The 22342-nt window shown below is 51.2% G+C and overlaps 8 protein-coding genes across 8 annotated transcripts, besides 1 other annotated feature; 6 read left to right on the top strand and 2 right to left on the bottom strand.

Annotated features, from left to right (window-relative positions):
• Positions 1-22342: part of a sequence feature (contig 1.141 1061..203328(1)) that runs on past both edges of the window.
• On the top strand, positions 3837-6239 carry ANIA_08167 (DUF1996 domain-containing protein; the record flags this gene model as incomplete). The annotated part of the gene is made up of 5 exons (XM_676344.2): positions 3837-3881; positions 3941-3974; positions 4522-4791; positions 4843-5002; positions 5054-6239. Exons 3-5 carry the CDS (start codon positions 4614-4616, stop codon positions 6237-6239), a joined length of 1524 nt encoding a protein of 507 aa, XP_681436.1. The 5' UTR covers positions 3837-3881; positions 3941-3974; positions 4522-4613.
• Positions 7581-9029, bottom strand: ANIA_08166 (uncharacterized protein; the record flags this gene model as incomplete). The annotated part of the gene is made up of 2 exons (XM_676343.2): positions 8985-9029; positions 7581-8927 (listed from the first exon to the last, which is right to left on the bottom strand). The coding sequence occupies exons 1-2, from the start codon at positions 8985-8987 to the stop codon at positions 7581-7583; spliced, it is 1350 nt and encodes a 449-aa protein (XP_681435.1). The 5' UTR covers positions 8988-9029.
• Positions 10055-11962, top strand: ANIA_08165 (uncharacterized protein; the record flags this gene model as incomplete). Its single annotated transcript, XM_676342.1, has 1 exon — positions 10055-11962. One exon carries the CDS (start codon positions 10055-10057, stop codon positions 11960-11962), a length of 1908 nt encoding a protein of 635 aa, XP_681434.1.
• ANIA_08164 (putative C6 transcription factor) lies at positions 12766-14746 on the top strand (the record flags this gene model as incomplete). Its single annotated transcript, XM_676341.1, has 8 exons — positions 12766-12819; positions 12893-12916; positions 12967-13088; positions 13159-13628; positions 13678-13976; positions 14026-14284; positions 14318-14454; positions 14501-14746. The coding sequence occupies 8 exons, from the start codon at positions 12766-12768 to the stop codon at positions 14744-14746; spliced, it is 1611 nt and encodes a 536-aa protein (XP_681433.1).
• On the bottom strand, positions 15256-16298 carry ANIA_08163 (SDR family oxidoreductase). Its single transcript, XM_050611218.1, has 4 exons — positions 16225-16298; positions 15915-16162; positions 15657-15860; positions 15256-15584 (listed from the first exon to the last, which is right to left on the bottom strand). Exons 1-4 carry the CDS (start codon positions 16259-16261, stop codon positions 15318-15320), a joined length of 756 nt encoding a protein of 251 aa, XP_050467267.1. The 5' UTR covers positions 16262-16298; the 3' UTR covers positions 15256-15317.
• ANIA_08162 (uncharacterized protein) lies at positions 17176-18597 on the top strand (the record flags this gene model as incomplete). Its single annotated transcript, XM_676339.1, has 1 exon — positions 17176-18597. The coding sequence occupies one exon, from the start codon at positions 17176-17178 to the stop codon at positions 18595-18597; it is 1422 nt and encodes a 473-aa protein (XP_681431.1).
• On the top strand, positions 19017-21174 carry ANIA_08161 (uncharacterized protein; the record flags this gene model as incomplete). The annotated part of the gene is made up of 2 exons (XM_676338.1): positions 19017-19376; positions 19429-21174. 2 exons carry the CDS (start codon positions 19017-19019, stop codon positions 21172-21174), a joined length of 2106 nt encoding a protein of 701 aa, XP_681430.1.
• Positions 22085-22342, top strand: ANIA_11593 (uncharacterized protein; the record flags this gene model as incomplete). Its single annotated transcript, XM_050611217.1, has 2 exons — positions 22085-22198; positions 22325-22342. The coding sequence occupies 2 exons, from the start codon at positions 22085-22087 to the stop codon at positions 22340-22342; spliced, it is 132 nt and encodes a 43-aa protein (XP_050467266.1).

The raw sequence follows: 22342 nt of genomic DNA, 5'->3' as shown, positions 1-22342 counted from the left end.
CTTGTACTATTCACGGATTCGGAAGTAGACAACAGCCCCAGATGCAGCGAATACTTACGTACTACATGTCATCTACCCATTGCTCAAAATATCACTGCATCCTTACGTCTTATGAGACTCGCTGGTAAATGTATATTCCACGATCATTGCGGGTTTTCTCCTGATAGCGCAAAGCCGAGCTGCCGTGCTTGATACGTATCGTCAGTATGATCTCCGACTCGATCACTCTGCTACATCTTAGAGCAGGCGGGGTGATCATCACAATTAGGGCTTTAGGTCAGTCTTGGACTGGGGCTCAGGAAAAGCAATATGTGTCTTGTATAGATTAGGTTTGACCATGTATGTACCTATCTAGGGCTAGCGCAATAGGGCTGGGATGTGGAGCTAGATCTTGATATTCTGGGCAAACTAGATGCTATCAGCTAGTCGGGGTGATACTCAGATGCAAAGCTTCGCTGCTACACTGCCATTTAGGTGTAGTTGGCTCTTCTACTGTGCCGGGCGGCGGTTCTTGCAGGTGAGTGTCTTCGGTTTCAGTATTCGTCGGCGGGTCAGGCTGCTTATTCTTCCCATGCATAAAGCCAGCCCATCGCTTTTAGCGATTGTCCTCTTATGTTGTGCCAAGATGCTCGGTTTTTGGTGTCCAGTAATCCAATGCGAGACCAAAAAATGCTCAGATTCTGCCATCTTCGTGCAGAGGATCGGTTGAGTTCTTGCAGGCAGCTGTTGTTTTTCGATACGTTGTCACGGATAATTGTCGATGCTGGTTCCGGCTATGAAGGGATTGCAGCTGAGGTCAATCGAGTACAGTGACTGTTATTGTATCCCTCAGTATCTGCGGTGCGGACACACTCATATGTAAGGAAAGCTCGGGTGTTAAGTGCGCCAACCTTTGTCCTTGCTGGTGTGTCGAGTTCTGGTCGTGCGAGGGCTCCGTTGACATGTAGAGTTTGGCTTATCGCCTAACAATTATGGCCCAATCGTGACATCTATTATATTACGGTCCCGGCCGCTTTAATGTCTCGGTGTCTGTTTGGTATGCAGGGATGAAGTGTGTGGAGCCTGGGATGGATTGGGCTGGCCGGTGTGCCACGCTACAACTATACGTCGACCTGTATCTAGTTATAACAATGCAATCGAAGTTGAGTCACGGTAGACCTAGGGTTCCGTCAAACAAGAACAACTATTTTGGGGAGTCTTGAATGAACGTTTAAGATGATTCAGTTTGGCATCCAATGGGTATTCATGCGTAGCAGAGTATATACTGCAAGCTGAATAGCCAGTACTACATCTGGTATATATTTCCTCTCCACGGCAGCAAGCACCCACTCTCTATGCTTCCTTTTTTTTTGTTCCCCACAAATTTGATTTCTTAAACACCCCTAGGGAGAGGATATGTAGTGCGTGTAGTGCGCCTTAAATCCATGAGAGTAGATGTTATGATAAAGCAGTAAAGAATGTTAATATAGGGTGCTGCGTTGTAGTCCTAATTTTCGCATGACATATAATATCAATTAAAATTTTAAGAATCTAACAACAACAAATCCTCGATGGTCTAACGGTCATGATTTCCGCTTGTCACCTAACAGGAGCAAGCGCGGGAGACCTGGGTTCGACTCCCAGTCGGGGAGAAAATTTTTTGACCTTTTTTTTGCCGACGAATGCAAGAAATTTGACTACCATCGCTTCCTCCTCGTGCCCACGCTCCAATAACGCTATCCAGTAGCCTCCCTAGCCAAGGGATGATCGCACTACCTAACTTGTTTACTACCCCTAGACTTCACCAAAGTACGTCGAAGGCATGTATAACCAGTACGGAACACGCACCAGGGCTCTTCATTCTTCCTGACGATTTTTTTGCGGCGCTCGTACCCATGACTATATCGGTATAGAGGCATCGTACCCGGATCCTGCCGCTCGGGCCCTGACTGGCTCGGGACGCCTAACTAGAGAACAAGTTCGCACTTGTCTCACTCTCACACAGCCGACGGGACCCAAAGCGCGAACCGTGACCGGGAATAGACATGAAACCCGGACAAGCTCAGATCTTGTATGGGATATAGTATGCATCGATTTAGAAGCATGGTTTAAAATCAACACGCGGTGGTGGTTGCACCCCACTGACGGCGAACACATGGGTATGGGTGCGGACATCAATTGCCACGGACGACCCCGAGATTCCGACTGCGTCCCGCGGGAGGGAGAAGAAACGTTCCACATAACCAACGAAGAATAGGGGCAGGGGGCCACGGGTGCGATTGCGGGGAGACGAGTAATTGGATGGTTGAACCATGAACACTGCGATAATAATGCGAGAGTCAAGCTTCTGCCATCAGGAACGCAGATTAGGATCATCAATTAGATCTTCAGATCATCCCATGGGTTCACGGAAACCTGGACGGAAAGTGATAGTGTGCAAGTGGGAAGATCGGTATTTCCTGACTCAGGGACGGGATACAGAGTACCTATCATGCACAGAGTACAGGATCATTTTCAGAATCCGCGAAAGACACAATGGTTTGATGCTGTGCTCGCACCTGGTATTTTTGTCAAGACCGTCACCCCGCTACTCAGCTCATTGGCCGAACACGAAATGAAAAAGCTCGGCTCGTCGCACTTGGACCACTCTTGTGACGCACGTGGGTTTCATCTCGCTGGAATGACATGGCAGCGCAGTTTGGCGACATTGGAACGCTGGGTTCGTCTCAACCTCCCGTGTAATTGTCACTGTAGAGGGCTAGTGTTTGCCGAGTCTTGATCCACCGTTCGCGCGGGTCCCGTTAGGCGGTGATGAGCTTGGCGGCAAAACGAGGCAAAAGAGGGGTAAAAAGAAGGTGATAAAAGGGATGAGGCGTTGGTATAAAGCGAAGATCCAGACGAGACGACAATAAAGATGAAGATGTATCCTGACTTCAATTCTGATACTATACTCGGTAGGTGACGAGAGATAGAGTGGTGGCACTTATCAGCCAACTGGGCGGCGTTGAACCATGACGAGTGACGGGCCCATCGACCGTTTCACCAGCCCCCATTGCTGTATCCTCACTCGCTGGGGGACGCTTGGTCGACCGCGATTGGATCGGGTGCGAGTTTCAGGCCCAACAGCTCTGTGGGTTCCAGGGTTGAGGGTTGGCTGCCCCTGGAGATCAGCTCGTCCAATTTCTTGGGTGTGGAGTGCCGTGACTGGGCACTGCCTCTCTTGGGGTCTTCCATAGGGCTCTTCAATCTCATTCAATCTCGCGCTCCTTGGCCCATTTGACCTTTTGGGAGATGAGACTTTGGGTCCCTTGGACGTGGTCTCCTTAGACGTGGTCTCCTTAGACGTGGTCTCCTTAGACGTGGTCCCCTGTAGACGTTCACAGAGCCCCTGATTGTAACTGCAGGTTCCAACCCCGCGATGAGCTCAGTGGCGCTCTAGTCCATCTTAAACTGCGGCGGAAGGAAGAGTAAAGGCGATATTTGGATCATCATCGTCGGTCGGATCTGGCAACAAAAGTCAATAGCGCTGCCAGCCCGTCGACTTTAGCGGCGGGGAGCAGCATTATGGATCATCTCTGATATCTTACCGAGTAGTCTACCACCACCGTCTACCGCCAGAAGTCTTGGGAATGGAATGAGTGGGTGATTGGCCGAGGCGAAACTCCTGTATGGGAACTGTTTGACCATTTTCTCGTCTGGGTCCCCTCCAATTCCATTTCCATATTATGATTGTAATTCCTTCATCTGACGGCGCTTAATCTTCTTCTACGCTACCGTCGAGTCCTTCGCTCATTATTATTACACTCCGCGTCCTTCCCTTCTCTCCTCCACTTCTTTCTCTGCTTTATCCAGTCTCTCGTTAATTCCCCTGCTTGAAGGGTGTGGCCTGCTTCACATCTCAGGTCTGTACATTCGCAGTGTCGGCTGGAGTCCCTGGATTCTTCGTTAACACTGCCTTCAGGTCGCATTCATTCCGGCGCTCTTCACTTTAGCAGGTAGGTGATATCTCATTTTCTTTTTGTTGTTGTGTTTCTTGGAGGTGGTAGTGGTGCTGGTGGTTTTTGACCACGAAACCCCCCCGGTTCATCTCGTCGTCATCTCTTTTTTATCATTATGATTGTTGTCCTATTGATTATTATTTCTTCTTATTTGAATTATTTTTGATCAGCTATGGCTTCGTTTGCTCTTTCTTGGACCTTACCTTTGGTGGCTTCTGAGGCCTCGTGGCTCTGCAGGGGTGCCGACTGCATTCCTCCACTGCAAGGAGCCTCCCTTGTCTGCACTTCCCAGCCACTGTGTCGATCTGGAACCGCGACTTTCTTTCTGACTGGTCGCTGCGTTCGCTCCTTTGGTTGTCTCTGAATCTCGGAGATGTCTAGAGAATGCGCTCCTTCCTGCTTTGTTGTTCTCCTGGTTGTTCCCGTTTGATATACTACTGCCCGGCGCAGTGGCGCAAGTGTTACTCTCCTTTCCGTCCAACGACAAACTCCAAGCAATTTATCTCGCTATGTTCTATGGTTGAAGACTAACACCAAGCGATAGCTACGCGACTGAGTCGTGAAGACGCACCTTCACCACATTTCGCTCCTTAAGAAATCCACCCTTGGTCACTCCTTTGCCTTATCGACACGATCATGCCTTCGAAGATGCGCCTGGACACCAGCCTGGTAGCTTGTCTGGCCGCCTTCTCCGGCGTCGCTGACGCCTTCTGGCGTCTGCCCTGCCGTGGCCGAAGCGCTCTCGCTCGCATGGATCCTTTGATCTCACCCGGCGAGCCGTCCTACCACGTCCACGCCGTTCACGGATCTAAAGGTTAGCTGGTCGGTTGGAAACGCGTGGGGCTCACCCGCTAAACTTTAATAGGATTCGGTCTCACCGCGGATATGGCTACTCTGCTTGATGGAGACTGCACTTCGTGCGGTGTCAAGCAGGACAAATCGGCCTACTGGGCCCCTGCCCTGTACTTCGTCGACAACGCCACGGGCGACTCCGAGCTTGTGGACGAAGTCGGAGGAATGCTTGTGTGAGTGACAACTTGCGGCCGCATCACAGACAATCACTAACGGGTGGTCAGGTACTACCTTCTCTACGGAGACAATGTGGAGGCGTTCCCCGAGGACTTCCGCATGGTTGCTGGTGACCCGTTCCAGCGCAACTTCACCTGGCCGATCCCCGACCCTCCCAAGTCGGAATGGACAGGCGACCAGGCTAGCCAGGCGGCCCTGCGACAGAAGGCTATCGGCTTCAACTGCCTGAATTACGCCAAAGCCGCCGAGCCGTCCCTCGGTCGTCACTTCTTGCCGGAGAAGGCTTATCTTGACGAGCACTGCACTGACGGTGTCCGTTTCGAAATCATGTTCCCCTCATGCTGGAATGGCAAGGATACCGACTCTGACGACCATGCCTCCCACGTTGCCTACCCCTCGCTGGTCATGGACGGCACTTGCCCCGAGGGCTTTGAGACCCGCATCGTTTCGCTCTTCTTCGAGACCATCTGGAACACCTACGCCTTCAAGGACCGCGACGGATACTTTGCCCTTTCCACCGGCGACCCTACTGGATTCGGTTACCACGCCGATTTCATGCACGGCTGGGAGTCTGGTGTTCTCGAGGAAGCTGTCAAGACCTGCACCAACCCCTCCGGCGAGGTCGAGGACTGCCCCGTGTTCGAACTCCAGTCCGAGCTCGCGCAAAAGCTGTGCAGCGTTGACATTCCCGACATCCTGTCCAGCGAAGACGTTAAAAAGGTCAAGGGCGGTCTTCCCAACAAGATTGCCGTCGAATGGGGCCCTGAGTACGCCTTCCCTATCAAGTACGTCGGCGAAGAGTCCTCGACTGCCGTCCCAACCTCCACCGCTCCCCAAAGCACCTCTGACGCGGGTCTGGGCGTCAGCCTCTCTTCCGCTCTCAGCGATCTTGCCGGCAACATCTTCGCCGCTGATGCTAAAACTACCGAGGCTCCCACTACCACCTCGACCTCGACCTCGACATGGACTCCGACGCCCACCACTTCTTATATCGAGAGCACCGTCACGCAAGAGACTGTCTGGGTGGAGCAGGAGATTGTCGTCATGGTCGATGAAAACAACGTTCCCCTGAAGACCGAGGTCGGCGGCGTGGACGTTGTCTCGACAGACTATAACACCGTCACCCGCACCGTTTCATCTGTTGTCCAGGTCCCTACCGCACCGGCTGCTGAGAAGCGTCACCACGACCACCTGGCCGCTCACAAGCGTCACCAGCACGGCCACGCGCACTAAATGGAGCTTCCATATGGTACGGTTGTGACTCCATCCGCGAGAGGCTAGGTGCTCTGAGATGAAAACCTAGTATCTTCGTCTGGGGGAACTCGCATCGCTTGCGATTGTACCTACTTACTCACCCAAATACCCACTTTTTGATTTACTTTTTCACCCCTTCGACCCAGCCTTGGACCCTGACACTCGTTTACCTGCCTGTTATGCGGAGCCATGGCGTGCGTTGGAAACCCTTTGATGAATTTCACTTCTCGAATATACATTTGGTAGCTACACTTATCTTCTTTCTTTCCTCTCCATACCTCGCTCACCTCCTGTTGATATCCCGTCTCTCACAACAATCTCTATTTTCGTCCATGTACATGCCCAGCTCGTTTTGTCGGGGTAACAGAACGAGTGGAGCATGGTAAATTCTACGTGCAGTAGGACGTCGAACTTCGTCTCTTGCTCGAGCGCTTGCTTGTCTGGATGGAAGGTCCTTGTGCGTGGTAAGTGATCGATGATAGATGGCCCCAAAGCCAGTGTTAGTGCTTGCAGTGCCCCTGCATTTAAGGGAACGAATTAACTCTGTGATGTCACCTCATATGATCTCAATTATTTATTATCTTCGCTGAATTTCGGTTCCTAGTTCGATTTCCTTTTTATCGTCCTTTCTTATGGTAGGCTTGACCAATCGACTGACTGATACGGCTTAACAAATCGGATTTCAAGCCCTAGCGTATCCACCTACTGTACTCCACAACTACGTACATGCTTGCTACGCCCTTTCGTGAATCGTAGCACTACTACAATCCCATCAGGCTCCTCATGGAGGTCTTTATAAATGTAGAACTGGACTACGTAACCATGATTAGGTGACCTCCATCCTTTCCTCTTTTCCTACCTACATATGTAGACAGACCAAGCGCACCCATAATCTAAGTTAAGACTCCAGCCAGGAAACCAGGCGCTAACCCGCTTACCAATGACTAAGGTCTGTCTGTCTTTTTGCACCTCTGCCGTTTACCGGGTGAGCATGAAATGCCTGCCAAAAGGTCTGAACACTTCCACCGCCACAAGTTAGGAAATGGACATGAAAATTGGCCGATCACTAAGAGCACACTGCACACTTACTTACCTGCACATCCCGCCTACGAATCACCTGCATACGTAAGTCGGACAGGCGTGCGACCATAAAACAAACCTGAAAGCGAGCTAAAGCGAGCTAACCTCGCCACCAGCTTGAGCCTTTTGAGGTGTTATGTTCAACTGGAATTCTTACCAAGTCGGATTATTTTCCCAAACGGTATTCTATTCCTTAACGAAGTAGATAGACTGGATGGTAGAAATAGAACAGGCTAAACCCTAGAGCACTGTCGCCATAACACCCATCCTAAACGCCTCATGCAATCCAACATGTCTTTGGCTCCACATCTCCTTGAGGTACCGCTCCGCAGTTCGATTGTATTCTCGGCCCCGGTTGTCGAACAGTGCGGGCTTTACGCTCCAGCTGCGAATGAGCCGATTGCAGTTGCAGTTTGTTCCCGTCTCTGAGCCCGTCCTTGTCCCCGGGATTTCGGCTGCCTTTGGCACAGTAGAGATGGGGGTGCCGAGGCTAGAGTAGCGAATATCAGGGGTATCCTTCCACGCATCCCAATACTCGTCAAGGGGATCGGAAAAGACACAATTTCTTGTGCCTGTGCTTTTGCTTGCACTCGTGTCCGAAGCATCGGCATAGTGGCTATAGTGGCAGCATTCATCCTGCGGCGTAAGGAGGAGTTTTGCCAGGCTTCGCGGTGTTTGGTTTAGAAGGAACCATGATACAACACTGTACTCGTTTCTTGTGTCTCTGTGCCAGAATTTCGGCCCGTGGTGGAGGAGCATGCGTTCTAGGAGTTCGCGGAGCATTCGGAGGGTACAATGGAAGTCAACCTCGAGGGTGTCGGTAAGGTAATTGGAGCGGAACTCTAGGCGGCGCTTGCCGATTTCGAACTCGGCGTGGCCCCATTTAAGGATAGCTGTGAGGTGATGTTTTGTGTGGATGTGGTTGATGTCCAGTGACGATGATGGAGTGGATGAGGATGGGGGGATCAGGAGGTTTTGTTTCTTTTTGTGTTTGTTATTGGTCCTGGCCTTGTTAAGCGGAAAGGCGAAGTTAAAGTCAGGGTCAAAGTCATCGTAATCTTCGAGGAGCTTTGTGAGGACAGTGAAGCGTTTTGAGACAAACGATGAAGAGGACGAGGGTTTCTGAAGTTCCTGGGGTTCTCGTTTGATGTCGCGTGCGATGTCGGCCATGTGAAAGAGCACGTGGAGGCCCCGTTCTAAACGTCTAGAGAGCTTGCGTTCGGCCTCGAAATTCATATCCACCTTGTCATCGTCGTAGAACGGCCCCCATACGGCGGGGACGATGTGACGGGACAAGCGGCGTGCGAGCTCATGGCGATACAAGGATCTCACAAGGGCATGCACGGTCAGCGCGCTTTGCTGACCCATCCCTGAGTCGAGGGGGAATATTGGACTGAAGGCATCAATGCCATGGAGGCGCATAAAGCACTTGCAGATGTACGGTTCCAAGACCTTGATGGTATCATACGTGGCCCTGTTGAGAAGGCAGAGGGTCAACACAGTGTTGACTTCACCATTGACGATGATTTGGAAGAGTATATCGGCGATAAATCCGAATGGTGGAGCTGTTTGAGGGCGAGTTGAACTCTAGGAAGTAGACTGGATTAGTGTCGCGTGCTATTTTCTTCGCGGTCTTGGTCTTACCATGTTTCCGACCTCATCCGACTTGCATGGCGTTCTGGGGGTAAAGAGTAAGAAGGTCCATTGAATGATCCCTCGAAGCCTTCCTGTCTCCTGTCCTTAAAAGCAATGTCTCAATATATAGAAATTCCCGCAAGAGCTAGCGTAGGATAGGAGGAGGTATCATGTGCAACGGTATGACGAATCGCCTGCCCCCTGCGACGCAGACCGGTGCACCAAGGAGCGGAGTTTGCAGGACGCCAGGCCCAAGGGCCAACGAGGGGAGATTGCCGCCGGATTAAATTTCATACGTGGAGTGGTCTTATCCCTACCGTCTCTTCTCCTCCCTGCAACACCGGGGGACGTGCCCTGACATATCCTTGATCAAGGATGTCAGGCTGCCGCCCAGGCGCCCAGGTCACACAGAAACGAAGCCACTGCCGCGATAGCCATCAGGGAAAAGGATATGAAACCTGTGAGCGGACTATAGATAAGATCAGCAACTGTCCTGGACCACTAGTTCTCCGCTGCGCCAATAGTGCTAGCTTACTAGTGGCTGTTGTGATGGTGTCATGGCGACGGGCACACCGCCAGGAACCGGTGGACTGAATAGAAGCTCCTGAAGGTAGCGTCGATCTCTCGACGATCAGTTCATGCCCGGGCGGTTCTGTAATTATGCATAATTGACATAACCTTCTCGGATTGTCGTGGCGAACGCGGTCATTCGAGCTGCTTGGGAATCTAGGAAGGGAGGGAGAGGGTAAAGACTCCGCAGTCTCCCCAGACTCTCGTCAGATCCACCCCACCGCATTCCACTGCATTTCTAACCACCCGCCAGCGCAAAAGTTTGTCCGCCAAAAATCTTTGGAGAGTCTAAGACTTACTGTCACTTTACACTAACAACACTGTCTCTCGAATTTTTGGACACTTCAGGCCGCTCTATGCTCCAAATGTTATTGGTCGTGCTTTTCTAGAAAACCCCGTTCCCCACCGTCGTCCCGTTCGCATCAAGTCGCGCTTCGCCCTCCGAACCGTTACCCCTCTGCAGTCCTGTCCGCTACAAAAACGAAAAAGGAAAAAAAAAGAAAGGACTAATGTCAGCCACGAGGAGTCTTCCCCTCCCTGAGGGCTGGACGGATCCAGACGCCTACGTCGAAGCTTTGCTGTCATTTGCTACCTCATCCGACCTATTTAGGCACCTCTGCGGGGGCGTACATATGCTGGATTTTCTTACGCGCGAGCCTGACCTCTATACTACACTTCTACCCGAAGATTGGAGACAGTTCTTTGAGCACCACAATATTGCGGACATCATCGACCTGCTCCTGCGGGACGATATCCAACCGATGCTAGCGGCCTACAAGCAGGGGGATCTTGCAGGGCAGGAGTGGAGAGGAGTTGCGGTTCTCCCTCCGCTGTCTCTGATAGAGTTCATTCAGCAAATCCGTCGACTTACGTTGCGCAGGGAGTTCACGCCGCACGGCTCTGGGAAGGCGACCATACCGCCGCGGATTGCGGTCGGAATGAAAGTCAAGAAATATCACGAGGTTGCTCATTTCTCGAAATATGTCAACTCACTATGTGATACCGTGCATCGGGAGCGGGGCGAGGAGATTACGCACATTGTGGATTTTGGATCTGGGCAGAATTATCTTGGGCGGACATTGGCCAGTCCTCCGTATAACAGGAACATCGTTGCGATTGAACGGAGGCACCAGTTTATCAATGGGGCCAACAGGATGGACGTCTATGCGAAGCTAGCTGAGAAGAAGAAGGTGCGCTTATACAATAAGAAGCTGGATAAATGCAAGACCTGCGAAGATCCAGACATGCCAGTGGAAAAGCTAGACTCGCAACCGGAGCGGACGAGCGACGACGTGGACGAACAAGACACTGGGAACGACGATGAGGGCGTTGCGGAGATTAGCATATTCCGCGACATCAGCGTGACCTCCGACGAGCTCGGCACCTTTCCTAAAGCCGGCGGGACTGTTCAGAAGCCAGTAACGAATACAAATACAGACGCTCCACGAGGCGCGATGAACTATATTGAGCATGAAATCAAGGACGGTTACCTGGAGCCGATCATCAAAGATGTTGTCGCCCCGAGCAGCCAGAAATCAGCGGAACCCACCGACGACGTAGAGAATACTGAGCAGGCCTCAGATGTGAACGTCATGGTGGTGTCGCTGCATTCATGTGGAAATCTTGTTCACCATGGTGTTCGCGCGTTGGTTCTGAATCCGTCGGTCAAGGCAATTGCCATGATTGGGTGTTGCTATAACCTGATGACCGAGCGGCTCGGCCCTGCTACGTACAAGCTCCCTGTTTTGCGGACCATGCATCCTCGTTTGTCGAAAGACGCTACCGCATACGACCCTCACGGCTTCCCAATGTCAAGACGCTTGGAAGAATTTAAGCACGATGGTGGGACCGGTGTGAAGCTGAACATCACCGCCAGATCAATGGCCGTCCAAGCTCCGTACAACTGGGGCACCGCCGACGCAGAAGATTTCTTCACCCGTCATTACTACCGTACACTGCTCCAGCGAGTACTAGTGGACCGGGGAGTAGTGCCAAAACCATCCGTACCCAAAGATCTTTATAGTACCGAACCCGAGAAGCTGGAGGACGTGGGGAACCCTCTTATTGTTGGATCCTTGCGCAAGGCAGCCTTCACCTCGTTTCAAGCATATGTCCGTGCGGCCGTTGTGAAGCTGAGCCGTGATCCGGTCTACGGCCAGAAGATCAAAGAAAATATGGTCACAATTACCGATGAAGAGCTGGACCGCTACGCCACCGAATATTGGCCTACGAAGAAACGGCTCAGCGTGACTTGGACATTAATGTCGTTCTGCGCTGCAGTTGCCGAAGCTATTATTGCTGTCGACCGATGGCAATTCCTCCGTGAACAGGATTGCGTCAAAGAATGCTGGGTTGAGCCTGTTTTTGATTATGGCCAGAGCCCTAGGAATTTGGCTGTTATCGGGATCAAGAAATGAATACGAGCTGACACATGGAGGTACAATATATGCGCGACGTGAATATGCTACAATGGCGAGAAGGGTATGAATTGGTCCTACCACCAGACGTCCTTGATATGTTGATTCATCCGGTTCGTCCTGATAGGGGCGTCCAGCCAGGTCGCGGCGGTCTTGTGACTCCTGGTCCCCCAGTGCATAGCGCTCGTGAAGACGGTTAACTTGTTTCTGGCGAATCGTGCTTCTCTGCATGAATGTTATACATAGAGAACCTTTAGAGAGATTTCTAGACTTAGTTCAGCGTATACCCGGAGCAATAAGGCGCTCCCTGGAATTTTGGGATAGAATATGATAGACAGCCCTGTAATAGGACAGGCGATGAAGTTATTGCACAAACTCAAAGCTTTCACTAAGCCTCCATGACCTTGTCTCGCTCTTTACGATGCAGGTTGCAGCAATAGCCAAAGTAACGTGATCTCCGCTTAAACGAAGCGCCGAGTGACGAACGGGGATGGCCGCTCCTCCCGCACACTAGAACCCAGCTTGACTCTGTCAAGCAAAGGCGAGCATCGGAAAATGATCATTTGCCTCTTATACTCTAGCAAATGGTGACTGCACAAGCACAACAGTATCCCGAGGTCTTGATTTGAAGCTCTTTTTAACATTGTTGCCTTAGGATCCGCAGCAGCGGCACTCGGGGTCCGCGGCCTCCGTGTGAAGACTTGTCGACTTGGGAGGTCACACAAAACTTTGCCCAAACCCAAAGGATGGGCGAATATCTTCCGATATAGCGTATGGAAAAGATGAATGGACACTCTGCCAGGATGGATGCTGAAAGTCCGGAGAGCGAGGGCAAAGAGGCCGTTTTCAGACGTGCGGTATGTGGAACAGAGCCCTTATTGGGGCGTCGCCTGTGATGCAAGGGACTAGTTCTGACAGCTGAGTGTGTAGTGTGACCAGTGCCGTCAAAGAAAGGTATGCATCTGTCTAAATAGACAGTATGGCGCTGCTCATGTTCACGACAGATTCGCTGTGACAAACGGTTACCATGCTCGAACTGCCGCACATCCAAGATTATATGTAGCTCTACAGGCGCGGGCCAGAAGCCTCGGGAGCCGCGGAAACGCGTGCTAATCTCTAATGAATAGTGAGTCTCCCTCTTATGCAAGGCAAATTCCGAATGGGCAAATGCCGAGTGCCGAACTAATGCCTCCTAGCGAGAAGAAAATCGACAGTATCAATGAACGACTGGGTGGAATTGAACAGGTTCTCCATGAGCTCAAGTCTAGCCAAGGCTCAGGTGGCCCTCAGATACGTGCCAATTCGGCGCCTGTCTCCAGGCCTCTGAGCCCCTCCGTTCAGTGCTATACTGCCAACCCACAAGAGGCAATGGACCAGGCAGAGTCGCGGACTGGATTCGAGGGCAACTCGTTGATGGCTACCCAGTCAGCATATGCTAGTGACTTCCTGCAGACTGCTGTCTCACGCAGCCCGCTGCCAATCTCGGATTCCAAAATCAACGCAGCGCTGTCGACTTTGAAACAGCTCGTCAATATGCAGGATAACCAGGCCTCCTCTGCTCGCGAGTTTGCTCCGCCCAAGCGAAATCGCCTCACCGATTGCAATCCTCGGGAGATGAGCATGCCGCCAATGAACGTTGTAATTCCGCTGCTGCGCAAAGCTAAAGGTATGTACAGTCAGAACCGGCAATTGGCATTACTGCTAACCAATAATAGATGGTAGCGACACGTCCTTGCAGGCTCTCTGTCCGTTCGTACAATTTGAACGCCTTTCTGAAAAGTGTCGAGAGGTTTATTTTGCTACAGAGGACTATTCTGATGCAACGTTCATTGTGGCAAATGGAGGGCTGTACCAAGTCTTCGTTGCAGCGAGCTTTATGGCCCAGGACCGCGCATTGCGAGAGGAGTATCAGGGCTATGCTGATATCTGCAAACATAATCTGAACACGACGTTGGCGAACTTGCACCTTTTGATGCCCGCGAACATAGATTCAATCGAGGCTCTTGCCATGGGAGTACGTAGAGACCATATGACCTATATGAGCTCGCGCTGACCGGGCATAGGCGGCACATGCTATTGAGATCTCCAAACCTTCCTTTGCCCTAACTCTGACTTCCACAGCGTCCCGTCTATGCCAGGAATTGGGGTTCCATCAGATGCCTTCCATCGAAAACGTTGGGGCCAAAGAAAAGCAGCGCAGACTTACTTTGTTCTGGTCGATCTATTGTATGGACCGAGCGCTTGCATTGCGGTTAGGGCGCGCAGCGACCATCCCAGACTATGACATTGATGTCCCGGTTTCGTTTGAAGGTGATACGATGGGTATATATAAATCTGCACAAGTGTTGTGGATAGAACTTGCTCGAATCCAGGGTCTGGTGTACCAAAAGCTCTATAGCCCAGCCGCACTGCGGCAGGACGAGATGGCTAGGGTGGCGGAGGCCCGCTGGCTAGCTGCCGAAATGCAGGATCGTGTAATGCTGCCGTTCAAGGTCAGTGGTCCGCTTCCTCAAACATAACTGTTCTAACATTAAGCAGAAACTGTATCCCACCCTGGAAAACTTGAATCCGATCGAGTACTTGTATATCAAATGCGATGAAGTATGCCGCTTATCGGTTCTAACTTTGATTTACCGCGCTATCCCCCCTCAGACGGCCACCCTGGGCACGTTTGTCAAAGAATGCATTGAAGCTGCCAGGAGCGCCCTCCAGGCACACAAGTCGAGCATGTCGCTGCTGACGGAGGCCAACGAGGCCACGAAGCTCTCATACCTTCATTGGTAAAACAACCCCCGAGTGTTTTGCGAGTTATTCTAACTTGCCAGGTGTATCCTTTATTCTCCGTTTGTTCCCTTCATCGTTCTTTTCTGCCACATAATTGAGGTTTCTTCTTGGGAAGACCTCGACCGGCTAGAGGAGTTTGTTGAATCGCTTAAACCGTACTGTTCGCTCTCAACGGCGATCTTCAACCTCCATCGGCTTTGCCAGGTCCTAAGTAACGTTGCTCGACTTTACGTCGAGGCCAAAGCGCAGGCCCAGACGCAAGAGAATCAGACCCTTATGTCTGTAGGCCACGAGGTCAACACATATCTTAGTGCGCTTGGTCTTGCGCCCTCCGATGTCGGGGATGCACGATGGGCCGTCCCTGCACCCGGCAATGCAACACCAGGCGAGATGAGCTACCAAACAACACAAAGTTTTGGCTCAACAGGTCCCCAGACTCATATGACACAATTAGGCAACTGGTTTTCAGGGAATCAGTACATGATGGGATTACTCGAGGAGGATCTGTCGATTTTTGGCCCGTCGAATTCAACCTAATATCTATCACTAGACGCAATCGTCAATTGCAGGCTTAGACGCACTTTCCTCCATCAACCAGCATCTCCGTACCATTGATGAAGCTCCCCTCATCGCTTGCCAAATACAAACACATATTCGCGACATCGGCAGGGTCAGTCAACCGGCCCAGAGGCACATTCCCAATGAATTTCTGCCGGTTCTCCTCCGTGTCCTCCATGCCAGTGAACATGCTAAACAGGCCTGTCCCCGAGAGAAGTGGTGACACTGTGTTGACTCGGATGTTGTGTGGGCCGTACTCCGCCGCAAGACCTTTTGTAGCCTGCCGGTGACTGTGAGCCTTTCTTTTCCCTTCAAGAAACGAGAGAGCAAAATTGGAAAGAAAAGATCTTACATTCGACACAGCCCCTTTACTTGCATTATACCAAACCAGACCCGGCCGTGGTCTGCTGGCGCCCGTTGAGGATATGTTGATCACGCTGCCGCCGTGGCCCTGCTCAAGCAGTCTTGCGATGACGGCCTGCGTACCATGAAAGATGCCCTTTACGTTGACATTGAAGACGCGCTCCCACTCGGCTTCGGTTACCTCTAGTGTGGGCTGCACGCTATTAGCCATATCCAAAAGAAGTTGCGAAGCGGGACTGGGTTGCACCTTATTCCGATAAGTAGTTCCCGCATTATTCACCAGGATATCCAGCTTTCCAAATTTTGTGACTGCAGTCTCAACAAGAGCAGCCCAATCGCTGGGGCTTGTCACGTCGACCTTCTGAAAGACGAGATTCTCAGGATTCTGGGCTGCGACGCTCTCGCCACCGGCTGCGTTAATGTCCGCGACGATGACTTTTGCTCCTTCCTCAGCGAAGCGGGTTGCAATAGCAGCGCCGAAGCCAGAGCCACCGCCTATTTCAGTGTCATCGGAGTCAGTGGGTTTTTCTTTCACCTGAAGGTGTAAAGATACATACCCGTAACGATGGCGACTTTGTTGTTGAGACGAGGCATTCTAGTTCTTGTGCCTTAGTTGCTTTGTTCGAGCAGTTGGAGGAGAAGTTGTTGGCATATATGAAGTGAAAGAGTGAAGCGGGGAGGGAAGGCCTATTACCCGAGGATATCGAGGGGCAGTCGGGGGGCGGAATCTTCGGGATGAAGACCGAAACTGAAAGATGACTGAATACGGACTACGTGTGAGTTCTCTTTGCGCGGTCTACTGTCTTGCCGATCATTACACCGTCAGCTCCAACAGAAGGACCTTGAGCTCACGGAGGCCCTCCGACCCCGCATTCTCCGCATGAGGACCAGGCTCTGCACACCAACTAAGCCAGCGGAGGCTTGTGCAGTGATTTATGCTTCATTTTTCGCACCTCTTTCTTTTTTCTTTGCTCTCGAGGTCCTCCAATACAATCACACATGTACGTCTCAGGTAATCTGAGGGGCGTACCGCCAGTTATAGGTGATGGTCATGTCGTCCCTGTCGCCCCTGCCGCCCTAAGCCCTCATCGGCTGCCTGTCCCATCGAGGACATTATGGGAATGTTTCTGAGCCAGTGGTTCATTCCTTATCATGGCATATCGACGTACTTCTAAGTTGCTATTCTTACAGATGCTTATTGACGGCTTCATGTGCAAGTCATACCTCGGATGGCGCGGCCATTATCACGGTAAATTCTCGTTTCGCTGATTGGCGTGTTTACCCTGGGGTATACCTGTTTGCTACTCGGGGTAACTCGCCTCGACACTGTCATGCGCGTACTGGATAGAAGGCGTCCCCAGATGCGCAGGAATATGTGAGAAAATGTTCCGGGCACATGCCGCGCTGAGAACTCCTGCCCTAGACACTGCTGGCCGTCCTCTTCCAACACAGGGCTCAGCTATATAAGCACGGGGCATCCCCACCAACATAAGCTCATCACCGCAAACATGCATTCTTCAATCGGAACAAGTCTCCTGGTATTCGCCAGCATCTTCTTGGGATTGGTACCTGCTCTGGCTACTCCTGAAAGCGGCAATGATGACTTTCCCGCAGGCGATAATGATATTATCTCGCGTGATGTTGCCATTATCGGCGGCGGCGCCTCGGGGACGTTTGCTGCGGTCCGTCTGCGGGAACGAGGAAAGACCGTTGTTCTCATTGAGCGTGATGATCATCTAGGCGGACATACGCACACATACTACGACTCTGACGGCACGCCTATTGACTACGGCGTTTGGGTATACAGCGACTACCCCGTCTCCAGGAGTTTCTTCGCTCATTTCAACATTACATTGACCACCGAATTCCTTAACGGAAACCCTGAAGCAACCCAGCGAGTTGATTTTCGCACGGGACAGCCCGTTGCCCCGCCTGTCGGCAATGTCGTTGAGGCAATGACGCGCTACACTCAAATACTACTCCAATACCCTTATCTGATGGACGGATGGGATCTCCCATATCCCGTCCCCGAAGATCTGTTGCTATCGTTTCAGGATTTCATCGAGAAGCATGATCTTCAAGCAGCCATAGAGACGCTCGCGCTGTATATGCAGGGATTTGGCGAAGTTCTCCAGCTCCCCGCCGTTTACGTCATGAAATTATTCCATCTGGGTGTGGTTCAGGGTGTACAGACTGGCTTTCTGAGACCTGCAAGCCGAGCCAACTCGGATCTTTACAGGGCAGCTGAAGGAGAGCTTAGGGACGACCTCTTGCTCAGCAGCACTGTAGCCCATATTCAGCGCTCTGCTGAAGACTCGGGGCCACAGCAGATTGTTGTCCGAACTCCGAAAGGTCAACAGCGCGTTCAAGCCGACAAGGTCATTGTCACCATTCCACCACTACTGGGAGAATTAGAAAACTTTGATCTCGATGAGCGTGAATCGGAAATATTCGGCCGATTCGATAATAACTCCTATTTCCCGGCGATTCTGCGTATGTCGGGCCTCCCCGGCAACGGGACCCAATTCGTCAACAAGGCACCAGAGACACCGTATAATATCGCCCCCGTGCCATCTACACATGTATTCGAGCCCACTGCTAGCCGAGACTTATGGACGGCATTTTTCGGAGGAGGGTCGGCGCCGATATCTAGTAAGCAGGCTCGACAAACTATACTCGATAACGCTCTGTCACTGCGCGCTGCAGGGTATCCTATATCGGACCCAGAAATAGTTGCCTTTCGTCCCCACGTTCCGTATGCGTTGCACGTTTCTTCAGAGGATATCGCTGATGGGTTCTATCGCGACTTGTATGGGCTGCAGGGATACCGGAATACGTTTTATACGGGTGCTGCGTTCCATTCACATGATTCTGCAGAGACGTGGAAGTTCACCGAGAATTTGTTGAATGAGCGCGTTTTGATGGACTAGTATTGGCTAAGATGCAAGTGATAAGGGGATACTTGCGAAGGCATTTCATAATTGCTCGAATAAATGCCCCATCATGTATTTGCATGCTAATCTTTTTGTGCGCTTATGCAAGTAGTGGCGTGGGCCGGCAATAATGAAGTCTCAGACTCACCACGCCAGAAGACGGAAATCTATGTCATTATGTTTCGGAGCAGAAACACTTCTAAAATTATCAACAAGGTCACTGGAGCTATCGAAAAAAATACCAGAGTAAACAAGCAGTAGGGACCAAGTAGCGGCCTCTACAACTCTACACTTAAACCACCCCACATCGGCGCTATACCTTTCCGGGCCTTACCAGACACGACTCGTCACCCAACGGCCGAAGCCAGCGTAAAACACCATCGCCTCTTCCTCTCACCTTGCATTTCTCTCTCAGAATGCCCTCCCATTTAACTTCAAGCAATCACGATTCTGTGCTTACCAAGAAGCGCCGGAAGATCCGGAAGGGAACAACCAGCTGCTGGGAATGTAAACGGCGGAAGGTTCGGTGCAGTCTTGTGGACAGCCCCGGTGGCGTCTGTATAGCATGTCAAAGACGCAGTACGAAATGTTTGACTCAAGACTATCCGGTAGAAGATGAGGTGGAAAATGCGCCAGGGGGTTGGCGCATGGCTAGAGTGCCTGAGCCTAGCAGCCCGGCAGCCGCTGATTCTCCTGGAGTTGGCCCAAGATTCCCTTCTCAGCGTATAATTGCTGATTCTGAGCGTGATAGGCGATCTATTTCGACACCATTGGCAGTGTGTAGAGCCCAGCAGTTCTATCTTTGGTTGGATTACTGACCACGACTAGGATCCTTATGCGAGCATCTTTCAGGAGTTGTACGCCAGCTTACCATCGCGCAATGATCTCAGCATTATCTGCGATGTACTCGACCAGGTCCCTATTCTATTCTATGAATTTATAACGTGCCCATATCCCATCGTGCAGAAGGACAGTCGTGGCTCCGTTGAAAGTAGATCATTTCTCAACATCCCGGACCCGGTTCCCCACCCGGCTTTGCTAGCAAGGCATATGCTGCGAATTGTGATGGCACTTCAGTCTCTAGATCTCAAGAAATGTGGCGCGAAGCTCACTGGGCTTTCGGAAGCACCGCAGGTGATGGCAAAGAGGCTGGCCGAAACAGCAATTCGCCTCGTCACCAGTCGCGACGAGCTGCTTGGCACAGTGGAGGGCATAGAATGCGTGATGATGGAGGGCAGCTACCAGGCAAACAGCGGATATTACTGTCCTGCCTGGATTGCATTTCGCAAGGCGATGACCTTAGCCCAAGTAATTGGGATTCACCGACCGGGCCATTCATTGCGCTTGCTCGACCGCCGTTGTAAAGTGGACGGCTCGTTCCTGTGGTACCGGGCTACTTATATCGATCGTTTTATGTGTTTGATGATGGGCCGACCTCAAGGCTCGATGGACTGCAGTATGGCCACAGGCGGGCCCTTTGAAGCTGATACGCCGCTAGGGCAACTGGAACGGGTCCATTGCGTGATCGCTCACCGGATCCTGGAGCAGAATGATGCGGGGATATACTCGGTAGAGAAGGTTCACGATATTGACAACCAGCTACAGAAAGCAGCGGAGATGATGCCTAGCGAGTGGTGGACAGTGCCGAACATAGTCCAACTAGACGGCTCTATCGGCTGGGAGATGCGCCTCGTATCGCAGATCAACCATTACGGCCTCATCAACCAACTCCACATCCCTTACATGCTACGGTTTGCGAACGCTGAGCAACTACAAAGTTACTCACAAACAACCTGCATCAACGCATCCCGCGAGATCCTTACCCGCTACATCGTTCTCGGAAACTCCAACAGAGTTGCATATTCCTGCCGTGTAATCGACTTCTTCACCCTCTCCTCAGCCCTCCTTCTCCTCCTAGCTCATCTCCGCCAACATACCCGCAGCCCGGGTGAGTTCAGCCCCCTTGCCCACCAGCGCCAGAGCGACCGTGGCATGATCTCGCAAACACTAGATAACCTCCAAAAGACCGCTTGGGTAAGCCAGGACCGGATAATTGCCAAATCTGCCGATTTGCTGAGCTGTCTACTTGATATTGAGGGTGAGGCGGCGCAAGGCTCTGCCACCTATGTAGTACACAGCATCGGCTCTCCCGAGGAGGTCAAAGTGGAAACGGAACGCGGTCCCCCGCCACTCACGAGGGGTCTCCGCTTCTGTATACCCTGGTTCGGGTTTGTCAGGATTGTACGGGGTTTTATCCAGCGTACGCCTTCTGCGGCTGAGATTATGGACGGCAAGGATATACTCCAATTTCGGCCGACAACGCCGGTGGCCCAAGATCCACTGGTAAATGACACAACGAATCATCCACCAGCAGGAGAGCCGCCGGCAGTTGGACCGCGATACGGACAAGCATCGGCGCCTTCGCAACAGCCGCAGCCATGGTACGCGGATGTTGGGCTTGGGGTCGATGACTGGACAATGCAGGGGTTTGACATGTCGTTCTGGAACTACTTCTTCCAGGGACCGAGTCTGAGCATGCCTTCAGATGGGATAGGAATGGGAATAGGAATGTAGCAAAATATGAAGTTGTTTGAAGTAGCTTCTCTGCTCCTCGGCCTTCCGAGCGTGGTAAAGGCGCTGTCTCAGAGGATACCCTTCCGCAAGCTGAGTAAGTTTCCTATGGCTCCGAGACTAATATCTACTGGGGAGCAATCGCATAAAGGCCACTCTTTTTTCCAGAGCACTCGACTAGACCTGAGGACCCAGTCAGGTCAGTAGCTTGGATTTCCTCAGCGGAGAATAAAGAGAACGAAGCTGCCCTTGAGGATCGAGATATTTGGAGATAGCACCTCCGAACGGGCCCATAGCATGGCTTACTAATGTAGAAAAACTCGGTGGAAGAGACTTGGCGCGTGTCTACAGCTCATCCGAACTTTTTGATAAGCTCATGTGAGCTGCACCCCCAAGCACGTGATGATAAGAGATTATTAAGTGTCAACCGGAGGAGATTCCTCCTTACTAATCAATGTTCAGCACCTTGTTCATTTGCCTGTCTGTTTAATGCTTTACACTGTTTGTATGGCAGGGATATCTATTTAATGCCTCATACTGTTTATATGGCAAGGATATCTCCTGCATAAGCAAGAACCTTCTTTTTTGAAGCCTTGGAAAAGGTATAAATTGCCTATACAGATCATAGTTAGGAGATTAAGACCTTCAATGAAATCATTAACTACAGATATTGATTACATAACCACCCTAATAATCCACAGTTATGAGCCCGGCATTGCTCTAGGGACTGGGATACAGAATTATTACCTCTTTTTTTTTTTTGTCATATCAAAGATATCTGCAGCCCCGTACCGAGCTATACAGACAAGCTAGGAGGTGGTTGAACATTACCCAAAGGACACTGGCAACCCGGAGCCTACTCCTTCGAATATACAACAAGTTCCGCTGAGATTGGAATATCTTGACAACAAAAATGGTGATTGCATATAATAAAGACAGCGCTACAAAGGTCCAAGCCATCCTGAGCTTGCAGGATGACTGGCGTGCATGGTTTCAAGTCATTAAAGACCATGCAAACAAGCAAGAAGTATGGGAATATTTTAATCCTGATACTGATAATAAAACAAGGCCTGAGCTACTGACCAAACTGATAATTCTATTAGTAAATAAGGCCTTAGAAAATATATATTAATATTATCAAATAATGTTGCAGGAATGGAAGGATATATAA

This window comes from Aspergillus nidulans, chromosome II (genome assembly GCF_000011425.1).
Source record: "Aspergillus nidulans FGSC A4 chromosome II".
Classification (NCBI taxonomy): domain Eukaryota; kingdom Fungi; phylum Ascomycota; class Eurotiomycetes; order Eurotiales; family Aspergillaceae; genus Aspergillus; species Aspergillus nidulans.
Note: the sequence above shows the minus strand (reverse complement) of the source record. Positions and strands in the feature narration are given on the sequence as shown.